This window comes from Rhinichthys klamathensis, unplaced genomic scaffold (assembly GCF_029890125.1).
Source record: "Rhinichthys klamathensis goyatoka isolate OS25496 unplaced genomic scaffold, OSU_Roscu_1.1 h1tg000115l_1, whole genome shotgun sequence".
Classification (NCBI taxonomy): Eukaryota; Metazoa; Chordata; class Actinopteri; order Cypriniformes; family Leuciscidae; genus Rhinichthys; species Rhinichthys klamathensis.
In genome coordinates, this window is record NW_026606652.1 from 1818283 (window position 1) to 1840766 (window position 22484).

At 39.3% G+C, this 22484-nt stretch overlaps 3 protein-coding genes across 5 annotated transcripts in view; 2 read left to right on the top strand and 1 right to left on the bottom strand.

Moving 5' to 3' along the window:
- sos2 (son of sevenless homolog 2 (Drosophila)) overlaps window positions 1-2491 on the top strand; it is a 32587-nt gene extending 30096 nt beyond the window's left edge. Inside the window, exon 23 of the mRNA XM_056254937.1 lies at window positions 579-2491. Coding sequence (XP_056110912.1) covers window positions 579-1127 — 549 coding nt within the window. The 3' untranslated portion in view covers window positions 1128-2491. The remainder of the gene's footprint in view (window positions 1-578) is intronic.
- LOC130088258 (uncharacterized) lies at window positions 2482-17335 on the bottom strand. 2 transcript variants are annotated; one of them, XM_056254959.1, is made up of 16 exons: window positions 17100-17335; window positions 16735-16799; window positions 16308-16352; window positions 14875-15039; window positions 14477-14562; window positions 14249-14385; window positions 12338-12385; window positions 12158-12257; window positions 11926-12064; window positions 11353-11457; window positions 11079-11159; window positions 9410-9555; window positions 9085-9273; window positions 7416-8064; window positions 6950-7038; window positions 2482-2818 (listed from the first exon to the last, which is right to left on the bottom strand). In XM_056254959.1, the coding sequence occupies exons 3-16, from the start codon at window positions 16326-16328 to the stop codon at window positions 2731-2733; spliced, it is 2043 nt and encodes a 680-aa protein (XP_056110934.1). In that variant the 5' UTR covers window positions 16329-16352; window positions 16735-16799; window positions 17100-17335; the 3' UTR covers window positions 2482-2730. The 2 variants fall into 2 exon arrangements, with proteins under 2 accessions (XP_056110934.1, XP_056110933.1); XM_056254958.1 differs by having other exon boundaries at window positions 16735-16808.
- Window positions 17336-17559: 224 nt separating this feature from the next.
- On the top strand, window positions 17560-22123 carry cdkn3 (cyclin dependent kinase inhibitor 3). 2 transcript variants are annotated; one of them, XM_056254968.1, is made up of 8 exons: window positions 17560-17725; window positions 18080-18165; window positions 18290-18345; window positions 19997-20041; window positions 20574-20796; window positions 21412-21443; window positions 21540-21643; window positions 21812-22123. In XM_056254968.1, exons 1-8 carry the CDS (start codon window positions 17699-17701, stop codon window positions 21899-21901), a joined length of 663 nt encoding a protein of 220 aa, XP_056110943.1. In that variant the 5' UTR covers window positions 17560-17698; the 3' UTR covers window positions 21902-22123. The 2 variants fall into 2 exon arrangements, with proteins under 2 accessions (XP_056110943.1, XP_056110942.1); XM_056254967.1 differs by having other exon boundaries at window positions 17623-17725; window positions 21412-21447.
- Window positions 22124-22484: the final 361 nt, after the last annotated feature.

A 22484-nucleotide genomic window follows, 5' to 3' on the forward strand; every position in this document is an offset into this window, starting at 1 on the left:
TGTGTTAAGGAAGATACTTTGAAACTATACGTGCTACTCATGATTAAAAAAATTAAGAGACACACTTTTACAAACTACAGCTTTTAACTAAATATTTCACTGCAAAAAAAAACTTAACACTCAATTTTTTTTAATCATTCCACTTTTTTCCAGCATGAGTATGATACTGATACTTTCATTTTTTGTGTGTACTTACCAATACCTGTATTATCATCAAAAATAATGGGCATAGAATGCGAATCATATTAGTTGGTTTAATTTGTTTAGTAATAGAGTTTTTCTCTAGTCATTTTCATGCTTAAATTATGCCTTATAAAATGTATGAGCTTCTCTTACTTTCACTCTTCATTGTATCATTCCATCATATTTTATCTTTCATTTAATGGCAGAGCCCCAATTAGAGCTGCTCCAGTGCAACGATACAATAATCACTACCGCTGCATGTGGTAGTACATATCCATATACTTTACTATGGGGTCCAAAAGTAAGAGAACACTTGTGAAAATGCTTTCTTTTCACAGGCTAAATTCATCATGTTGTGCCGTCACATTCACACGAGTGCAATCTATTCTTTGCAGAGTTTCAGGTCTGAAAGTCCTCCCGCCATTCCACCACGACTGCCTCCCCCCCCTCGCCTGCAGCCACGCGTTCCGGTGATCAACGGGCCGACGGAGGGGCCGCTGCCGAGCCCCCCACCTCCTCCGCCCCGCGATCCCCTTCCAGACACGCCTCCACCGGTTCCACAACGACCACCCGAGATCTTCATCAACTACCCGGTGAACATGCAGCCATCTCCAGGGATCCGTTTCCATTGGGACTTCACCAGCTCGCCTAGCACTCCCAACACCCCACCCGGCACGCCCTCTCCCCGTGCTCCGCCCCCGGGCACACCTTCTCCACGCGTGCCTCGCCGCCCCTGCACGCCCAGCTTCAGTCAGCCCATTCTGGTCCACCTGCCCCCACCCACTGCAGCACCTCCCATACCGCCTCGTCACAACTCCACCCCTGCGCTGCCAAAGCTGCCACCCAAGACTTACAAGAGAGAACTCTCTCAATCAACACACACTCTCTCACAGCCATCGCTACACACTCTCTCGCTAGTCGACAACAGGGACAGCAACGAATAAGAGCATCCCGACCTAAAATAGAGAAGCGAGTGTGTGTGTTTTAACATAGTTTAACCTGGAACCAGACAATCTGATGCTAGTCGAAACCTGAAGATGGTCATTGCTCTTGAGGAATGTGATTCACGCATTTTCTTTCACGTTCAGCATGCAGAGCTACGCAAGGTCATGTGCTCGTCAACAGTACATTCTCGAAATGAAAATGCAGCTCTGAGGCCTTTCACCATCATTAGACTCTGCTGTGGATGTTTATTTGGTTGCAGGTCAAAGGTCAACCAGGGTTCAACCCGAACACCCTCAGCACGCCTCTCTTCAGTTGCCTTTAACTCACAGCTGTGACCTTGACCAGAGATTGTACCCTTCAGGTGAACTCTTGACATTTTGGTGAGGGTTTTTCCTCACACTATTTAAAGCCAATATGATGTCTTAACCCCTCCCCTCAAAGGCGTACTCATCTATTCATTGATTCATCACAAGCCACACCCCTCCACCAATACTTACGACTCGTGATTTTCGCTCCAGACTCTTAATGTGCCTTCAATATCAGTACTGAACAAAATTGAAGTGTCTGAAAGCATTCGCCTTGACCATGCTTAGAACAAATGTCTAGACAACACCTCCGTTCGTGCGCGTGTGTGTGTGTGTGTGTGTGCGCGTGCTCCAAGTATTCTGTACAGAGTAACATATCTGCCCTCACTTCTCACCTCTGCGCCCCAGTTGCTGATGTATCTACTGACAATCTCAGTCTGAGACCCACCGGATTCACACACTGTTGTATAGTGTTTGGTGTGGACCAGTGTCAAGTTTGTGTGTCTTAATAGTGTGCGGTGAGCCTTTTTTTGCACTTTAGGGCAGTACTGTTACAAAGAAGCAGAGGACTCAAACTCACAATCCTGTGACCTTATGACCCTGTCCTGCTGACCCCTGTCCTCTGGGCTGGCCGGGACAACCGTCGGGCTGTGTCCCAAACTCATGTACTTAGGGACACAGCGCTGCGGTCCGAATGTTCTATTGTAAATCACGCCTCCTGCTTTCATTCAGGTCCTCTCATCAACCAAACCAGGTCCACACAGGAAGGGCTTTGTCACCAGAGCAATTCCTATCAAATTGACCATGGCGATCAGCCATAGAGGGACTGCAGTGTTTTGTAGTGATGTCACATCCTGTATGTGTAGACACTCATACTGGCCTTTCCCACTGAGCTGATTTGTCATTGGTTTGAAGTGTTAGTAAATCCCAAAAAACTCACTGTTTCTGTGCGTGTGTGTGTGTGTGTGTGTGTGTCTGTGCGCATTCCAAGGCCTCTAACTGCTTTTGTACCATGTTCTCCATGAGACTCATTAATAAACACGCAGTCTTATTTTCTACGGAATGTTTTTATTCCTCTGACTTTGTGCATTCTGTTACATTTAAAGTGTTTATTTCTCTGACAAATCAAATCATGCTGAAACTTTTGTTGAATTTAGCTGTCGTGAGCTGCATTGCTGCATGTCAGTTCACAGTGAGAGGAACTGTTGTCATTTATTTAAAAAAAAAAAACAGATGTCTGATTGGTTGCACCAGTGCAGACTCATGATTATTAATTGTTTGCTGGCATGAGAGTGTGTCAGACTGTACTGCAGGGTCCTTCACTGTCCTCACTGTCATGCCAAACTGCTTCAGCCCGCTGGACTCCAGTACCTCTATATGCAGATCTAAAACAACAGATGCACACATTACCACTTTGAAGTGCCCTTAAATGGCATCACACAATTTTAAGTTAACATCAATGTTTTTAATTAAAGATTATAAGGGCATATTTTAAAAAAAATAAAAAAATAGATGTGCGGGATTATGTACATTGAGCCAGTTATCACAAAATAAACCCTGACACTTCTACATTATCCCTTACATAATAAAGATTGCATTATTCCATCAAATTAATTTTAAATTTTGATTTTATGGTGACTGAGTATTTTACATACATGAATGGTACCAGCATCCAAAATTAACACTTACCAAGTGCCAAATGTTAAATAAATGGTCTTTAGTTCAAATTGAATGATAGGAATGTTAATGTAACTGTTTGAAAGATATATTTATACAAAATTACATAAATTCATAATGTTCCAGTTACTAACATAATGTAAGTTTTGTTTTATTCCTACTGACCACCAGAGGCAGTGTAAACACTATTGGATTATCGCAGCGCCAGCCAGATAGGTTGAGAAAATATACCAATAAAGTCACGTAGATGCTGAGCCCTGGGGGTTATAAGCCACAGTTGCCTCTTTTGCTTTCTCGCCTGGTTGAGTGAGGTTGTTTTTGGTTAAGTGATATATTTGAGCTGTCAAGTGCAGCTTACAAGAGCAGCAAGATATAGTTCTCAAAAACGGTGTCAGCGCGAATCTACGCCACTTCAATGGTTTTGGAGTATTTTAGCAGCATTTTGGTGAGTTTTGATTTTTATTTGAGTTCCATTAGTTTTTGTTGGTAAAACTGGTGTTTTCCACGCCTATAGGTTAACAGTCTCCCTTTGACATAATCATCTATTTAGTTCTGAGTGTTTTTCTTCAAATTTATGTTATACTCTATGCCCCTCAGGTCAATCCATTGGCCATTTTAGGCCTCTTTATTGGCAGAAAGGAAGGAATCCTGTAATTTTTCTCGCCTGTTTCGTTGCTTCATTACCATCATTCCGCTTGACTTTAAACCTGATGGTGTTATTATCGAGTAAATATGGCTCAGCTAGATGGCCACTGGTTTCCCACTGACTTGTAAGCTGTGTCATAATACAGGCGGGCTTCTCCCGGGCGATGGTCACGACGTCTGCCCTTGGTGTTTGGGTGTTCAACATCTGAGAGGCTCTCACAGACCCGTGTCTACACAGCACTCTTTTACCTATGTCTGAACGACGGCTCTGTCTTGCAGAGTTAGACCCTAATTCAACGGTGAAACTCGGACAGTTCGACATAGCCCCTTCGCGCACTCTGAAGCGCAAGGCATCTGCAGCAGCCGGCACTACCCTCCCATCTAAGAAGAGGGCCACATTACGAAGTGAGAAACATTTGTGTTCTGAGAAATTCACTTTCTAGGACGGTTTCTGTGCTTTCTATAGAGATGGCGGAGCTTAATCGCCTGCTTCACTCGCTTCAGCCTGTCACATTTGCTACACATGTGAAGATGACACAGGATGATGAGAATGTTCCGAATCAGGGAGCTGGGTAAGAGTCTATTGATTCCCCTTGGTTTTCACATCATTCTGACTTGGATGTGCTTTCTACGAGTGCTTCGGATTCTTAGTTTAGTGATCATGGGGGTGCTGTGGATGTTGCTGCACAACCATCCCCTCAGAATGTTTTTACTGGTTATCCAGCAGTGGAGGGGTCTAGTTGGGGGTCAATTCAGTCCAGTCCTTTTCTGATGATACTTTGGCCTTGCTTCGAATGGCAAATGCTTGTCTAGGACTTGATGAGTCACCTGTCCAATCTGCCCAAACCAACGTTTTTTTCAGGTAGGCCACAGCTGCAACTACTCTTGCCGTGCCACCATGTAAACATTTTGTGGCTGAATTTTCAAATGCCCTCACAGGTTCTGGTCCGCCTAAGCGGCACTCAAAGATTGCTCGGACATTAGGATCTATGGCTGAAGCAGCTTCCATTGGGGTGAGTCGTGATCCGGAAATAGAGCAGCCCGTTGCAGCTTCGGTGCTGTCTCCTGACAAGGCTCTACGAGGGAATGTGCGATGTCCCAGTGCGCAATGTGGTCGCACAGAATCATTGCTAAATAGGCATACGAGTCTGTTGCTTGCATAACCCATGCAGAAAACATCATCTTTTTGCTACTTCTTGCTGCCACCAGTACGCTGGAACCAGCAAATGTTGATCCCTCGATTTCAGTTTCTGCAAACTGCTTTTTTGGCAATAGGCTATGTGACTCGCTAGCTGGGTAGTCTTACAGCCACGCTTCTGGCAGCCCGCTGTCAAGTGTTGCTTACCCAAATACGGCTACCTGAGGACTGTAAGAAAACCTTGAGAGATATTCCACTTGTTACCGGGCATCTTTTTGGTCCTAATGTTCCGGAACTTGGAAAAGCGGGTAAAGCTGTCTGAGCCCACTCGTCAACTGACGCAGGAGCAGCTCAACCCTACCTTTAGGATGCCAGCAGTTCAGACTGCCAGCACGCTACACCTCAGTCACAGCCCCCTCAAAGGCATCGTGTTACTGAAGATGCTAAAGAATTTCGGCCACCTCATTCGCCAGTTGCCAGGAGGACCCCGTCAGCTTCTCGACGTGACCACTAAAAGTCACACACATAAAGGCTGAGACACTCAGGCCGATGGTTGATCATTTGGAGTACTGGAGGACCAACACAGCAGACCCCTGGGTTTAGATGACTCTGAGCAGCAGATATAGTCTACCTTTGGCCTCCCAGATTTTCAAGAATTGTTCCTACGATTGTAAGAGACGCAGTTCGTTCAATGGCTATCTCTCTGGAAATTTGTTCAGTTAGAGAACGGAGCCATACAAAAAGTTCATCCCCTCATATAGGGAGGCGGGCTCTATTCAAAATATTTTCTTTTTTCCGAAGAAGGACAGTGGTTTCTGCCCCAATTCTCGATTTGAGCCATCTGAATTTGTTCCTGAAGGTCCTTCCTTGTAGAAGGCTGCGGACAGACAACATTCTTCGTTCTGTTGCAGAAGATGATTGGTTTTTAAGTGTCGATCTGAAAGATGCATACTTTCAAGTCCCAATTGTTGTTTATCACAGAAAGATTCTGCGAAAGTTCTACCTTTCAGTCTTTCCCTTGCTTCTTGTGTCTTCACAAGGTGTGTGAATGCAGCTCTGTCTCTTTGGATGAGAGGTATGTGACTTTGGACTGGCTTTGTGCCCCCTCAAAACAGCAGGCTGTGCAAGAGATCAGACTATTTTTGAGATGCGTACAGAAGTTGTGTTTTTCTGTAAACGTGAAAAAGAGCCATCTGATTCCAACACAGACCACTACATTCATAGGAATGACCCTGAATTCCCGCATGTCTGCCTCCATCTCAGGAACGTGTGATGAACATTCTGCAATTCTCGGCTCGCTTTCGCCCGGGTGTGTCTGCAGTACCGGGTGGTCCTACGACTAATAGGGATATTAACGGCTGCTACAGTGGTGATTTTCGGAGATCGAGTACATCCAGGAGAATGGAGGCTTCATCCAGATGTAGTGCAGGAAATCTGGTTACAATTTGGAAGAGCAGAGATGGATCTTTTTGCTTCAGAGATGACCACTCACTGTCGCTTATAGTTCGCAAAGACGTAAGTGTCCAGTACCTTAAATTCTTCTCTGGAGCATTGTGACCCTGCGGATATTCACACCATCACTAATGCTTGGGCTTCTTTCACAGGAGAGATTTATGCTTCCCGTTGGAAGATTTTTTCTGCATGGTGGGAGGAGCAGGTAGCCTGACTACGTCAGACTTCGTACTTCGGCTCTATTTCAGTTCGCTTCTGTACTCAGTCTGAGACATCGACATGTCTCTCAGTTTTCCTCCGGCCTGAAAACAGCTGGCCAATCAACGAACAGAGGGAACAGCCGTGACGTAGACGCTAAGCACCGAGTTTAAGATTGAGGGAAATCGAAAACGACCGCGGATATGGAGACACGGGAAAACACTTCAATTATGCCATGCCAGACTCTGTCTACGAAGCAAAGCGAAGAAACAGAGTTTTTCCCATAAGCGTCAGTTACTAATGCAATGCTAGTGAATCTTATCGAAAGGGAATTGTTTTTATAACTGGGGTTATTAAATGTTTTGTCGTATACTGCACATTTTGGTCATCAATATACGCCTCTTACCGTGATTGGTCAGTCTCTTGCTGTTGATTCATGATTTGAGTGGTTGAGCTGAAAGACACAGAGTTCTCTTTTGCAGGAGTCACATCACTCTGAAAGAGAAAAGATGAGAGGTTTTGTTAATGTCTCTCCATTTCAGACTAGCTTGAACTGTATCTCAATGGGTCATGTAAAAAAAAACAAAAAAACAGTTGCTCTTCTTGAATAAAACTACATAATGTAACTTACACATCTCAAAACGTTGTTGAAACTAAGCTGCAAAAAATTGTCATCCCAAAATTTTGATACAGCACAACGGGATTCTATGGGTCAAAAAGACGGTGTAAAATGTTCATGTGAAGCTGAATTACAATGTTTTTAGTGCAAAACAGCTTGAACGATATTATAAGTGGACATCAGGGGAAAGAATCATGATTAAAAGTTGTAGGATGCAGTAGTCTTGTGCTAATTTTCATGTGATGCCTCAAACCTGTGAGTAAATTGGCTCCCAAATCGGCCGAAAGGCACTGGTGGGGATTCTGTGAGGTTTTGGGGCACGAGTTTTTCCTTGTATCCCAATGCGAACTTCGGCAGGAATAGGAGCCCGTCTGGGAATCTGCCACGGCATGCATAAGCCTCCCCCCACCTGTACGGCTGAAGTGTTGTGAGTGTATGAAGGTTTGAGGAGAACTGGAACCTCGTTGTCCTCTTCATCATCATCCTCATCATCATGAGCCTCCGCTCTCCTGAGCCGATTTAAAGTTTCATCTGGGCTACAGGTCGTCACAGAGGAGAAGTCAAACACGGATGCATCGGCCACGTCGCAGTCTGTGTCCCCGTCGTCGAGACGAGGGGGTGGAGGGCACAGGTCAGATGTGTAAACGCGTCCATCAAGTCCCGGAGACCCACAAACACGTACGGCCAGACCAGCCGAGGAGCTCTGACTCTTGGCAGCAGTGGTGAGGTTTCCCCCTTCGTCAACAGGTGGCCCAGGGTTCAGAAACCGACCAGCCTCTCTAGGATGACAAACGAAGGGTACGCAGATGGGACCTGTGTGGCTCTGCCCTGCGCTGCCATTCCACTTGTACTCTGTAGTCCAGCCACCAAGTGGCAGCTCACAAATATGCTCACGGCCATTTCTGAGGGGAAACAGTTTCTGTTTTATTATGTAGTTAAATAGAGTGTAATTTACATTTTGCTAAATGCACTGTTATTGTTTAATATAGGAAAGCAAAAATAAAAAAAAGTCAATCCTTATTATGTTTAATCTAATTGTAGATTACACACATACTGTTTATATGAGGGATTTAAAAAAACTTCTTTTTTTTGCTTTATATATATATATATATTGACCTCCATAATTTTTAATCAATATGTCATAACTGGATCCATCTCAAAATCCAAGCAACCTATTTATAGGACCCACCTCAAATTTTTTTCTTTTTCAATAATCTGTCGCTACCTCGGTTTCATCGCCACTTTATGTGATGATATGAAGATAAAATGTTGTTTAAAATTTAAATAATTGCCATTTATTTTGTAATTGCTCTACAGCCAATAGAAATCATTCAAATATAATCTGTACTTACAGGCTCCATAGTTTGATTTAATTTAATACATTTCAGTACATTTAGATTTGTTTAAATCATTTAAAAATGATTTTAAATTTTTATTTGAACCCTTACAGCAGGAATTCCTTAACTCTATTGATTAACCTCCCTTAAGTTTAATTTAATTTGTTAGAATTTGCTTTTATATATTTATATATTTTGGTATTTATTATTTGTAAGTCATTATTTAGTTGTTGTTGTTTTTTAAAGAGATTTAATAGAAGTTTATCTGTATCCTCCAGTTATGTAAGTAGCCAGATTCAAATGTTTATACATATTAAGATCTGCATCATCTCTTGAAATTGGATAGAAATAGCTCTCAAACCGAGCTTGATCAGATCATTTTCTTCAAACTGAAGTGTTAACATGAAGGCTTTTTATTCTGATTGTTATCAACAGATTATTAGGCTATATGTAAATGTATTCATTTAATTTAAATGCAGTCAAACTAGCTTGATTATTTTCCAAGAAAATGTGACTGAGCCATAAAAATACTTGTCTTAAAGTGACTTTTATTTTGCTCTAATTTCTGATGACACACTGGAGTACCTTAAGATGCCACTGGGCCGAGGTAGTGTCCGTGAGATGCCAACGCGACAGCATTTCCTCTGGTGTACAGTGCTGTCTATGCCTGCACCCGCTGTGACACTGGCTGAATCCACATTAGTGTTGGCACAGTACTTAGTAAAGGCGGAAGGACCACTGTCGGGGCTCTCGGCACTGCACCTGCTTCTCAAACTGCAGACACACTAAAATTAGCATCAACCACCTGCCACAAAAGCCAGCTTTAACCAGTTAGACAGAATAGTACTTCATAAAATTCACATTTACTGAAGCATTACCTGACAGACAAAATAATCAAAAAAACACTGACCCTTGTTTAGGCCCAACCCCCTCTTTGCATGGCCCCGCCTTCTCCAAGGTCATGTGACAGCTTGTGCAGAGATCCCACAGCACCCGTTCGCTCTCCTGTAGTGAACACCAGTCTGTGTGCCCAGCGCCAGAACTGCGTAACAGAGCCTGGTGGAAATAGTAAGTGCAGTGGAGAAGATGCAGTGTCTTTTGTAGCAACACTGGAAATTAAAATAATCCCTTAGGAAATAGCAGACTGCATTTTAGGAAGAAAATGTACACTTTTTGTAGTGAAGTGCTTGGCAACGATATACTTTCTCAGACAGTAGTGAGCAAAGCAGACCTAAGCTGGCACGAGTTCAGCAATGCAGTAATGCCATCTGGACCTCCTCAACTGTGCATAGCATTCAGTGCCAACTGACGGGTTACAACCCTAGCGTCACGTCTAGCATCACAACATTTTCTCTATTTCTACATTTAGAAGTTCAGAAGTATCTTGACTATATATTCCTAAATTCAGCTGTTTAATTGAGTCAGGTTGCACATTTCAGTAATAACTGAAACTAAAGATAATATATAAGGATTAAATACAACTTCTTGAACTCTGTTGACTGTTGCTGAGTCGAAACTGCATACTAGCATACTACTCTTGCTATTTCTGCCATTGAAATATATAATAAAGGTAGTAGTACACTAGTATCCGGTTCCGAATTCAGCACGGGTCTATGTCATGCTGTCGATTACCACAGAAAATGTTTTTGACTCTCAGTTTGTAAAAGCTAACAACAAACATGTTTGCAGTAATGTACTTACAATGGAAGCTCATCAAGTATGTATATAGTACTTTAAATGAATAAAATGTGCAACTACATAAAAAGCTGGTGTAATGATGCTGACAATTTAGCTTTGCCATTACAGGAATAAATTACATTTATAAAAAATAAAAACGTAATAATATTTCACATTTGTACTGTATCTTGTATCTTGTACTGTAATTTAACGGGGTGGTATAATTCCCTTTTCTCAAGATGTAAAATAATTCTCTGATGTCCCCTGAGTGTGTATGTGAAGTTTTGGCTCAAAATAATTTTTTAAAGCATGTTAAAATTGTCACTTTTTGAGGGTGAGCAAAAAAGCGCTGTTTTTGTGTGTCCCTTTAAATTCAAATGAGCTGCTGCTCCTGGCAAAGAGGGCGGAGCTTCAAGAGCATGTGTTTGTGTGTTATCAGCTCCGATTACCTCACACAGATACACACTGAAAATTTCAAAAACTTTTAGCCTTTTATGTTAGCCGGAGTTAACTATCTTTTAGTCATTGATTAGCATATTCTGTCATGATAATCTATAAATCGTGTTCCCGGGGACGGGGTTTTTGTAAATTTTAGGGTTAGTGATGTCACTAACCCGGGAGGAAGCTCGTGTAGTCCCTAACAGCCGTTTGTTGTAGTCCTTAAAAAGTGATTTCTGTAAAAGTAAATATCTCCCTTTGCATTGAACTTTGAGCGTCATTACTTTGCAGATGTTGTTTATGCTTAAACAGCAACATTACACACTAACTAAAGTTAAAAAAGTTCAATCATAATCAACCACATCTTGGCTTTAACATAGCAAAATAGCAAGTATTGTTTTTATTACGGCTAACAATTTATTTCATTTATTTTTACCAAGTTCATTTGCAAACATGTGACTCACCTGTATAATGTTCAGGTATGCGTGGATGCGGGAAACAGGAGCGAACAGTAGTGAAAGCAATCTGCAGCTCTCTTTCTCCTCCTAGCAGAAACATATTATAAATAATTATATGAAACCAATATTACACAAAAGTAAAAATCAATAGACTTGTTCGTGCACTTAGATATAAAAGTTAGATATATAAGGCCTGGTTGCTTTAGACACATTTGATAGTCCCTTGCATTCAAAACTTTAAATATTGTAACATTCATAACATGAAACAGGAAGATCTTGCCTGAGCGTTTTGTGGATTGTTGTGGGGTGTAGTTGTACTGAACTCTGTTTTTAGGACAGTTCCCAGACCGTACACATATCCAAGATATGCATCAGAGAAAGACTTCTGCAGAGAGACAATGAATTAATGCATTTTTTAAAAGTTTAGGGTCAGTAATTGTTTGTTTAAAAAAAAAAAGAGTCTCTTAAGAGCACCATTGCTGGCATTTATTTGATCAAAATGCACAGTAAAAATAGTAGTACTGTGAAATATTATTACAATTTAAAATATCTGTTTTCCACTATAATATATTTTAAATTGTAATGTATTCAGCATCATTACTCCAGTCTTCAGTGTCACATGATCCTTCAGAAATCATTCTAATATGCTGATTTGCTGCTCAAGAAACATTTCTTATTATAATCAATGTTGAAAACAGTTGTGTTCCTTAATATTTTTTTTTAAATGTTTTTTTTTTCAGGATTCTTTGAGGAATAGAAAGTATTTATATGAAATAATTTTTTTGAAGCAATGTAAAAGTCTTTACTGTCACTTTGGATACATGTAAAGTGGGATAACAGATTATTATTTTACATTGTTCTGTCCAGTGAGGTTGAGAAAAGCCTCCCCAGCTGCACAGCTTCTCTCATTCGTGGTCAGGCGTTCTTCTAGGGTGTTGCGGAACAGCAGGTGGCGCTGTAGCATCTGATCAATATGCTTTACAAACGCCACACTGTCTCAGGAACACACAAACACGCTTGTTATAGTCCGTGATACAGACAGAGATAAAGAGATGACATGAAATAGTGATAATATAGTTCTCTACTTTTGCTCTGCAGATTTATATTTCTCATAGAGCTGTTTCAAACTAGACACATAATCGCGCTCAGACTGCAACAGCATCTCCACCACACCGCGCCTCCTGCCTGACAGAAAGAGAAAAGGAACATGAGGACCCACATGTGAATATTGAGCTGTTAAAAGTCTCGGAGAAGAGGTGATTTACCTCGCCGTAAGCAGCTGTGTGTTACCTGGCAGGAAAGAGCATCTACACCTGAGAAACAGAAAACAAAATCGTTCACGTTTTTTAAATATAATTTACTTCTCATTTAATTCCCACCACATACTATTTGGTAGGGCTGGGTATTGACACAAATTTCACAATTCGATTCGATTTCGATTCACAAGCTTGCAATTCGATTCGATTCGATTTGATTCAATATTGATTATTTTGGATATCAGGTACAATACATGGCAAATTTTCTCAAGGAAAACAAATCTCTTAACTAATGCTGTAAACTATGGGAGTCAGTTGTAGCCTACTAGGCTTCATTAGCCTACTATAATATTGAAGGTAAAAATTAACTGATTTGTAGCTATACAAACACTTAATTACACTTTTATTTATTTTTATAATAATAAAGTTATATGAAATATAAACATTTAAATGGTGGCTGTCATAAAAACTTGCCAGATTTATTCAAACATGCAATAAATATCAAAGAACATTAAAAATTATAATGAATAAGTAATATGGTGCATATACATGATATTACTGCGCCGAGTCGAAGTGCTCCCAAGCACTTGTGGTATTCTGCCATACAATATAGTTATCCATTTTACACGCTTAGAAAAGCGCAACGTTTTATTTTGTGTCACCGTCTTAGGTCGAGTTACACTACTCGTGTAACTGTATTTAAATAGGGAAAACGTGGAGGTGTTTGGTCGCTTCTCTTCTTGGCACGTATTGAATGAACAGGGCTGAGATAAGATCTAACAAAGTTTCACCGCAAGACAGCGATTGAGTGCACGCACTGAGACGAGAGAGGTATGTATCAACTCGTCTTAGTTAAGGGAATAACATATGAAAAACCAGTAGAGTATCCCTTTAACACACTTTCAGACGTTCATTCATGTTTATTTCGCACTGTAACTGGTATTATTAAGGCAGAAGAGGAGATCATGTGCGCTCCGCACTGCTGCTTCTCTTGAGCTGAGCTGAGCCAGAGCGATCTCACACCACAGCGCCAAAACGGTATTTATGTTTTTGAATTTCGTAAGAAAATGGACGTAATTTGAAATTTGAGACTTTATTTAGTATCAATAGTAACAAAGCACGAAGATTATTGCGATTTATTGGACGGGATGCGCGCTATAATGTTCCATTCATTCATCAAATGAAAACAGGATGACTAATCGATTCTTGAGATTTAAGAATCGATATCGGTTCGTAAAAATGAGAATCGATTAATATCGAGAAATCTATATTTTTTACCCAGCCCTACTATTTAGTACTTAACAGTTTATTTGGTATATGAGCATATATTTTAAAGTCGCTTTGAAATCAAAATGGACAATTCTTGTTTTTTTATTAAAAATTGCAGTATTTATTGTTTAAATGATTTATCGCGCACATAATCTTTTTTTATTCATGTGCCCTTATAATTTTTAAAGTCACCATGAAATCAAAATTGGCAATACATATTTTTAATGGAATATTACAATGATAATTATAAATGATTTTTCGTTCACATCATTTTTTTTTTTTTTTCTTCATGTTACTAATTAATTCATGTGCCCCATTATTCTGTATTAAAAATTAGTTCCCCTCCCTCTTGCAGGGACATCTCTTCTCTTCTCTTCTCTGATGATGTGTTTACTGGCATGAGGGCGGGACAACCTGTCACTCACATGAGATCACAACCATCTGATCCAATCAATTCCTGATGGACAAAATTAAGTCCCGCCCTACTTTTATTTGTTCAAGAAGCCATTTTAACTTGGATATACGTCACAATAGGAAAGAAACGATTATCGCAACTTCCATTTCATGCCAACTTTAACATATAGTAAAAAAAACAACAACATATTTTATATAATCATTACAAATATTTTTACCCAAAAAATGAAAGCTCACCTGTATTCTGTCTGGCCCATTGCCACACCTGTAAGCCCTGTAGGTAACAGTGTATGAGAAATGCTCCGCCCACAGATGAAAGGGGAGGAGCCTCTGCAGCACCATCACTCTGTCCGATACCGTCATCCACTCCATTACTGTATTCATACACACATTGGCACACACACTTTAACACAGTTTCAGTCTTACATTCTATGGGTAAATTTGTGTGTATATGTGTGTGTTTACTTCTCTCTTTCTGGATTCTCTGGTGGTTTTCTGTCTTGTGTCTCACAGAGCTGACGAAACTGACAACGTACCTCCTCCAGCTCCTCCTAAAAAGACACATGAAAAAAGTGACTTCAACGTATACAGATCAGATTTTAACCGCTTTTCTCCTTTTTCTTTCTTTCCTTGAGCTTGTGGTATCTGTAATTGAATTATTGTCATTTATGTAATGCATGTTTGTATTTTAATAATTGTCATTATTAGTAATGTATTGTTTGCATTACCTGCCTAGGGATGTTGCTATAATCCGGTACGTTTACATTTGGTATTTTATATTGATTTTCATTAATGTGCGTTGTCCCAATTAAATAAACAAATCAATAAATAGAATTACAACACACATGTGTGTGTGGCTTCACCTTGAGGGACAGCACCAGACTCTCTAGGTGAAGTGCGCGCTTGTTGCAGCCATGTCTTGTGTCCTCCAGCTGGCTCTGCAGCTCAGTATCTCCCTGCTGAATCTGATTCAGCTCCAGCAGCGCACGAGAAAACCCTGCCCGCAACTCGCACACCATGCCTTGAACCTGAACACAACCAGATGAGACTGAATACTTAATGAAGATATTTCATTGTATGCAGATTGCACTCTTAAAGGGGACCTATTATGCCCTTTTTTACAAGATGTAATATAAGTCATAGATGTTCCTAATATGTCTGTGAAGTTTCAACTTAAAATACCCCACAGATCATTTATTATACCTTGTTGTAAATGCCCATTTTTGAGTGGAAGTATCTTTAAATGCAAATGAGCTGCTGCTCCACACCCTGCTTTCCAGAAGAGGGCGGAGCCTTTACAGCTCCTGCCTCAGACACTAAAACATCTTTTGGTTTTGATTATCGTCTCTATCGCGGTCACGCTCATGTTACAGTGCAGTTCTTCATCATCATGAAAGTTTATTAATTGCATGCGTTTTAAAGCCATATGAGTCTAAACTTCAAATATATGGTTTTCACACATCCAGAGCTGGCTGTCAGACGGCCCGTGAGTATTAAACTAAGTTCTCATTCACGTCTTAATGCGCTTAAAAACTGTCAAATACATGCAAGGTTATGTCAAAAACATACAAAGTTCACATAAACACAGTTATGTCTGTGAACGTTAACAGCAAGTAAAGAAATCGCATCTGTGTATTAAAGTGAAAGCAGCGTAATGTACAGTACCTACTGCTAAATATGCAGGTAATATGAATCAAACAACAAAAGAAAAACAGAAAATCAATCACTGCTCTTGATTGAATAATAGCTTTAATAAGAATACATTTCTGCTGACGTTAAATGCTCTGGCGAGGAGATAAACATGGAGGACTGTGTACAGTTCAGTCAGGGCGGGGTCTATGCTAATATGGTCCATCAGCATTCGTGGACGGGGGCTTGTTTTGAGACACTGCTTATGATTTATGGGGATTTTATAAAAAAAGGGGTGGGTGGATTTTTACCATTAGGGTGGTTGTATATAAGTTACACACTGCTGACACATTAATGTTCAAACACCATGTTAAAGTGAATTTTGCATAATAGGTCGCTTTAAAGAACATTTTGGAGTCAAGCATAATTTAATTTCTTGACTTAATTTCCATATTTTTTCCAGGCCTAGTAATCACAATTAGATTAAATTATTTGATATTTCCAGATTTTCCATGACTGTGGGAAACCTGAATTACACATACCAACCCAAAATATGTATTTTTCAAAGACAAATGTTTAAAGGCCCATGAAGATGCGAGAAATTAATGCTCATATAAGTTTCTTGTTATTACTCAAAGGTGAAAGATTGTCAGTGTGTGTTTGTTACCTTAGAGATCTCTCTTTCCATGTCTCCCTCATGAGATTTCCTTTTCTGTGTGTGGATACACAAACATAATTTAACAGTCTCAAAGGTTTGTAAACATTCTCTGTGGAGAAGCTTTGACTACAGGTGACTACTGAAATTTATGTTGGTGTATTAAAACATAATACAACCATATGGTTATGATACTTACTGTAGCCATGATCATCTTATCTATTTGATATATTGTTTAAACAATTTAGTCACCACAGCAATAGTAAAACCTGAAATCACCAACATTGTGTTCTAAATATGCAGAAAGGTTTGTGTAAGTGTTAGATTTAAGGCCCGTTCACACAAAGGACAATAACTATAAAGTTAACGATGAAGATATATCCTAGCTCTAAACATCTCCTCCACTGTTTCTATGAAATGCGCGCGCTAGTGTTTTTACCTAGAGCTGGTCGCCCGACGCCCTGTCAGCGAATCCCAGGTGGGGGAAAGATACCTGCCAAAGAGCTTCTCCACCTAACGGTTACAGCAGGGAGTGGCAACAGATTTATAAATGTTTTGTTTTATTTTTTCAGAGGTATTTCACAATCTTCTCATTATTTACAGTCTTGTACAATAACGTTATGTAAAATCAAAGTAACTTGCTATATAAAATCTAAAAAGCAGACGGAGAACGACAAAGTTAATAATTCCTAAAAACGCAGTGTTCAACACAAATCTTTATAATCAGACTAAACGCAATTAATAATAATAATAATAACGATGATGAAGATGATGATGATGACCGTGCAGCGCGCGCCCACTTACCAGAAAGCAAATCTTCAAGATTTCTTTTTCAGTTTAAACGTTATTCCATTTCTATGACACAGTGACGGCCTCATGTTTTAGTAGTTGTCTCTCCCTGAGCTCTTGTATCCCGGTGTCCCGTCTATCCGGTGTCGTGCACTGCGTCTGACTGCGGGAGGAGGGACAGGACACGGACAGACTGTGCGCGCGCCGTCCGGTGTCCCTCTCGGGACCGTTCACGCGCTCTTGGCTTGCACAGTCAGCAAAAGAACGATATTGCTCTTTCACTTCCACTCACACATTATATCAGAGGTCTATAATATATTGAGATCGTTAGGGACTCTATACGTGGTTTACGATTAATTTAACTTGAATACAAAGAATATTTTGTGCAGTGCCAGTAACCAAGATAAAATAAGTTCCATACATTCGCGCATTTATATAGCTCACTTCAAAAAGGCTGAAAAACTAAACGGACACACGACTCATTAATATTTAATTCACAGATTTAGCGAAACTGCGGACAGGGCGTGTCTTATATAAACAGAGGCGTGGATTATAAAAATATCGAATATGATTGGACGAACGAATCCTTTCAGTATGTTTTGAAATTTTCGCGCATGCGCAGTGGGGAGTGTTGTTTCTCGGTGAGTTCGATTGTTGATTCTCTCTCTCGCTTACAACTTTGTGTTACTATGTGGTTATTAAGTTAATGCTTCGGATGAAAACTTCGAGCTGTCGAGTGCGAGAATATAATTAGTTGTGCAAACGAGAATATTACTGCATATATACACCTTTTAATGTCACCCAGCATGTTATACTATTATTGCTAATACATTTACACTAAAAACATCTGAATTTTCATATGAACATCTCAGTTCCTTTCCCACATGATAAGCACATCCATCAGAACAAGCTGCTGTTTTGGATATCGGTTGTTTGGATGTCAGTGTCTCGGTTGATTAATGGTCTTGGTGTCATTACGTTTATGTGCATGGTAGACTGCGGAAATGAGGACAAGTGAGTTTGATTCATCTGACGAAGAGGATTTTGGTGAAGAGGAAGCCACACCTCTTCAGATCTCATGGTGAGCAACATATACATGTGCAATTTTGCATTTACATACTCAACATAGATTTTAACTGATTGTGCGTGCGTGTGTGTGTGTGTGTGTGTGTGTGTGTGTGTGTGTGCGCGCGCGCGCTTTGCAGGTTGTCTCTGTCCATGGTGGAGTGTTCCCAGTCTCTTGGCATCTGTTCCTTACCTGGTAAAATTAATTGATAAATGAATGTCTCTGTGTGTGCTCATTCCATAAATGAGGCAATTTCTACTAGAGCTGCATGATTTTGGGGAAAAATCTAAATGCATTTTTTTTTTCTAATAAAAATTGCTATTAAAAAAAAATAATTAAAAAAGCTCCAGGTTTGATTCGCTTGTTTTTTAGGGATGCACAATTTGGCCCAAAAATGTGTGATTATTTATCAACATGACTATAAAATAATAATAATTATTACTAAATTCAAAAATTACTAATGTAATATTTCATTTTTAAAGAAAATACTATTTAAGAAAAATACTAATGATTATTATTTTACTGTACAACTGTACTGTACCAAACTAAAAACACGAGACCATGAGGTACTTGTGTAAAATCATAGTCATGGGCAAAAGTATTAGCAGTGACATAAATTTTGTGTTTCACAAAGTTTGCTGCTTCAGTATTTGTAAAAAATGTTTCTCACGTTTCTATAATATACTGGAAACCAATGATAAGCATTTCATAGGTTTTAAAGGATTTTATTGGCAAAAATATTCAATGTATGCAGCAGAGTCCATTTTTACAGTGTTGACCCTTCTTCATAACCTCTGCAATTCGCTCTGGCATGCTGGATATCAGCTTCTGGGCCAAATCCTTCTTTGATGAAAAAGTGTCTGACAAAACTTAGTATGAAAGTCTTAGTAAAATTTATAAATGTGGTACATAGAATTATATATGTTACTCAATTTATTTTTTGGAGTAATACAGTCTATTTCTCCAGTTTGTGACAGATGTAAAGAAGGCGGCTCCTTGTAACACATGTTTTGGTTTTGTTCCAAACTGTTTAACTTTTGGACTGTTATTTTTGATTTTTAACCCATGATCTGGATTGATTTCTCGGAAGGAATCAAGCCAGATCATGCCCTAGGAATTTTGTGATCCTCTGGGACATTAAAAACTCTTTCAAGCTTTCAGCAATGACCTCTAATGATGGCCATGATTCTTGCTAAAACAAAATCTTAGGAATCTCCATGCTTCAAAGCTTGGTTTGAATTGAATTGCTTTATGTCATACAACTGGAAGGCATGCATGGTTTTATTTTTTTGTTCGATTTATTACGGTTGCCAAAGTGATTTTTGGTTGCTCTTGCATTTTTGGGGTTTGTATATTATGCAAAAACTCACAAAAAATATTTGATATATATATATAGGCTATATATTCTTTAATATATATATATATATATATATATATATATATATATATAAAAGAATAATAGAGTGATTTGCTGATGATATGATTAGTGAAATGGTTTTAGCTGGTCATTTTGTGCAGGTCCAAAAAAAAAGGGTACTTTTTTGGGGCCAATGAAGCTTTTTTCAATTATTTAAAATGCATCTGATCTCTCTGCACACTAATCTAGAAACAATGTGAATCAACACCACAACAATCGAAGCAGCAAACTTTGCAAAACACCAAATTTATGACACTGCCGAAACTTTTGGCCATGAGTGTAAATGAGCACAGTGCTTCACTCTAAAACACACAGCGCACATATTTAATTAAACTGCAGCCTTTGTGATTTGAAAATCGATTTTGAAAAGCCACAACGTTTCGGTTTTATTTTGATTGATTGCACAGCCCTAATTTCTGCTCATTTCAGGTTGCAGATATAAAGAAATCAGAAGGAACCTGCAGAAAGATGTTGGTGAGTCTAGCTGACACAAACACACACACACACAGTAATGGTCTAATCCAGTGGTTCTCGACTGATTGGTTGCAAGTCTATACTGATCAGTTTGCAATTAGCAAACGACAATGATCCAATCAATCCCTGGTGACAAAATCAAGTCTCGTCCTACTTTTTGTTCTCCGTTAAAATGCCGATTCACTATATACGTCGCAATAGGGGAGAAAATATGATCACAATTTCTGTTTCATGCTAGTTCATTTGCATATGGTTTGTTTCAAACCCCCAAAATTCAAGAGGCTAATTTTCTTATTCAGCCTATGCTATGCCATATGCCATTGCATATAGCAAGGCCTGTTCGTGGTAATATTAATTCATTTCAATGTTAGGATATTTTTCTTTACTTTTGTACAATAAACAATTTTGTTCACCACTTGATGTTCTGAAGCACAACCAGTTGAAAGCACCAGTTTAAAGTATGCGTTGTGTGCAGTGTGTACATGGGGGATAGGATAACTGTGATTTATCTGTGGTTTGTGTTTGTGTGTAGCTGAGATGTGTGATCAGGGTGTGGAGGACGTGTTTGTATTCTGCACCAGAGGAGAGCTGGTGCGCTACAGAGTGCCATGTCTGTTAGAGGTTTATTCTCAGAGTGGGCTCAGAGTGCACCACCTCCCCTTCCCGGACGGATGCGCTCCAGAGCTTCCTCAGTGCTGCTGCATCCTGGAGGAACTGCACGACTGCCTGCAGAATCAACGCAAGACTGTCATACAGTAAGAATAAAACACTCTCAGTTACTGCATTCTGTGACATTCTTCCTCTTCCAGGGAGAAGAAATGTGATCATTTTTCCTTTATAACAAATTTAACAGAAAAATCTATTTTCTATACGGTATATCAAACCTTTTAGTTTTAAGCTAACTTTATTTTAAATTTAGTTTTAGGACAGGTACATGTATTAATATTAATCGGTATTATTTTTTTAAGAGAAATTAATACTTTTATTCAGCAAGGATGAATCGATGTGAAAAGTGATAGTAAAGACATTTATAATGTTAAGATAAATGCTGTTCTTTTGAACTTTCTAGTCATCAAAGAATGTCACAAATGTCAGTTTACACAAATATTTAGCAGGTCAACATTGATTGATAAAAAAATATTTCTTGAGCAAATTAGCATATTTAAATGATTTCTGAAGGATCATGTATATCATAGGAATAAATTACATTTTAAAATATTTCACAATATTAGTATTTTTACTTTATTTTTTTATTGAATAAATGCCTTGGTCAGCATAAGAGATAGCACGTATGTGATACATATACATATATATATTACATGACCATTAGAAGAACAGCAGATTCTAATTGTGCTTGTATTCCTCCACAGTTGTTATGGAGGTCTGGGACGCTCAGGACTAAGCAAGTATCAAATGTTCAAAATGAGCGCAGTGTCATGATTAATGTTAGTCCCGTGTGTGTGTGATTAGGAGTTTAACTTGTGTTTCATTGTCACAGTTGCGGCATGTTTGCTGCTGCAGCTCTCTGTCTCCATCACACCCAGTGCCGCGCTGGAAATCCTGAGGGAGCTGAGAGGAGGTGGAGCCATTCAGACTGTCAAGGTAAGAGGCAACATCTATGGCAGTAATGCAACTCAATGGATGCCAACTGCCGTAAAAATCCAAAGAAGAAGAAGAAGAAGAAGAGGCAACATCTGAAAACCTAGATACATCACTTCCCTTAACCATTCAACTAAGTTGTTAATTATGCTTCTTTATGGCCTCTTATAGCAATACAACTTCCTTCACGAGTTTCGGGAGAAGTTTGCAGCATATCAAGAAACCAAAGAGCGGCTTTCGGAGAGATCAGTGTCCCGATGATCAACCTGACATTCAGATGATTTGAAAACAGGAAAGAAAAAAAAAAGACTAATTGTTTTGATTGGTTGTTTTGCTCTATTTCTCTACCTTGATCATGAGTGCATTTGTTTATATTCTGATGATGACACTTTAAAAATTCTGTACTTTTATAAGTTGATCTAATAATAGTGTGCTTAATATATAATGTTAACTTTGCAATTAAATGAGCCTTGTTCACTTAAATGTGGTCTTAAGTGGCCTAAATAAGATGTTGTCTGCATTCATCCTGGCCACTAGTGGATCAAATTGAGAGTGGTGCTAATTTTTGTGTCTGGGAAACAATATATTCCTTATGTGAGTGACAGTGATTTGAATGGCAGATTAAATTCATTATGCAGTTGTTGGCAATACTTCTTGGCAATTCTTTCATACCAAAGTGGCCATTGGTAAGGGGATATATTAAGTTTGTAACCATTACTGGAGAAGTTAACCAAGGTAACAAGTACCAATGCCTTTACATTGATCAGAGATACGCTAATAATCACAATCAATGCAGTCCAAGTGCTACAATTTAAGGCACTAATGAGGATTATAAACCTTTCAG

Coding starts and splice junctions, on each gene's coding strand:
- LOC130088258 (XM_056254959.1), bottom strand. CDS start 16,328: ATGGAAAGAGAGATCTCTAAG. Junction 9,274..9,409: donor GGGGTTGGGCCTAAACAAGG/GTCAGTGTTTTT, acceptor GTGTGTCTGCAG/TTTGAGAAGCAGGTGCAGTG. Junction 2,819..6,949: donor CAAGAGACTGACCAATCACG/GTAAGAGGCGTA, acceptor CTGTTGTTTTAG/ATCTGCATATAGAGGTACTG.
- cdkn3 (XM_056254967.1), top strand. CDS start 17,699: ATGCGCAGTGGGGAGTGTTGTTTCTCG. Junction 18,166..18,289: donor ACACCTCTTCAGATCTCATG/GTGAGCAACATA, acceptor CGCGCTTTGCAG/GTTGTCTCTGTCCATGGTGG. Junction 20,042..20,573: donor GAACCTGCAGAAAGATGTTG/GTGAGTCTAGCT, acceptor GTTTGTGTGTAG/CTGAGATGTGTGATCAGGGT.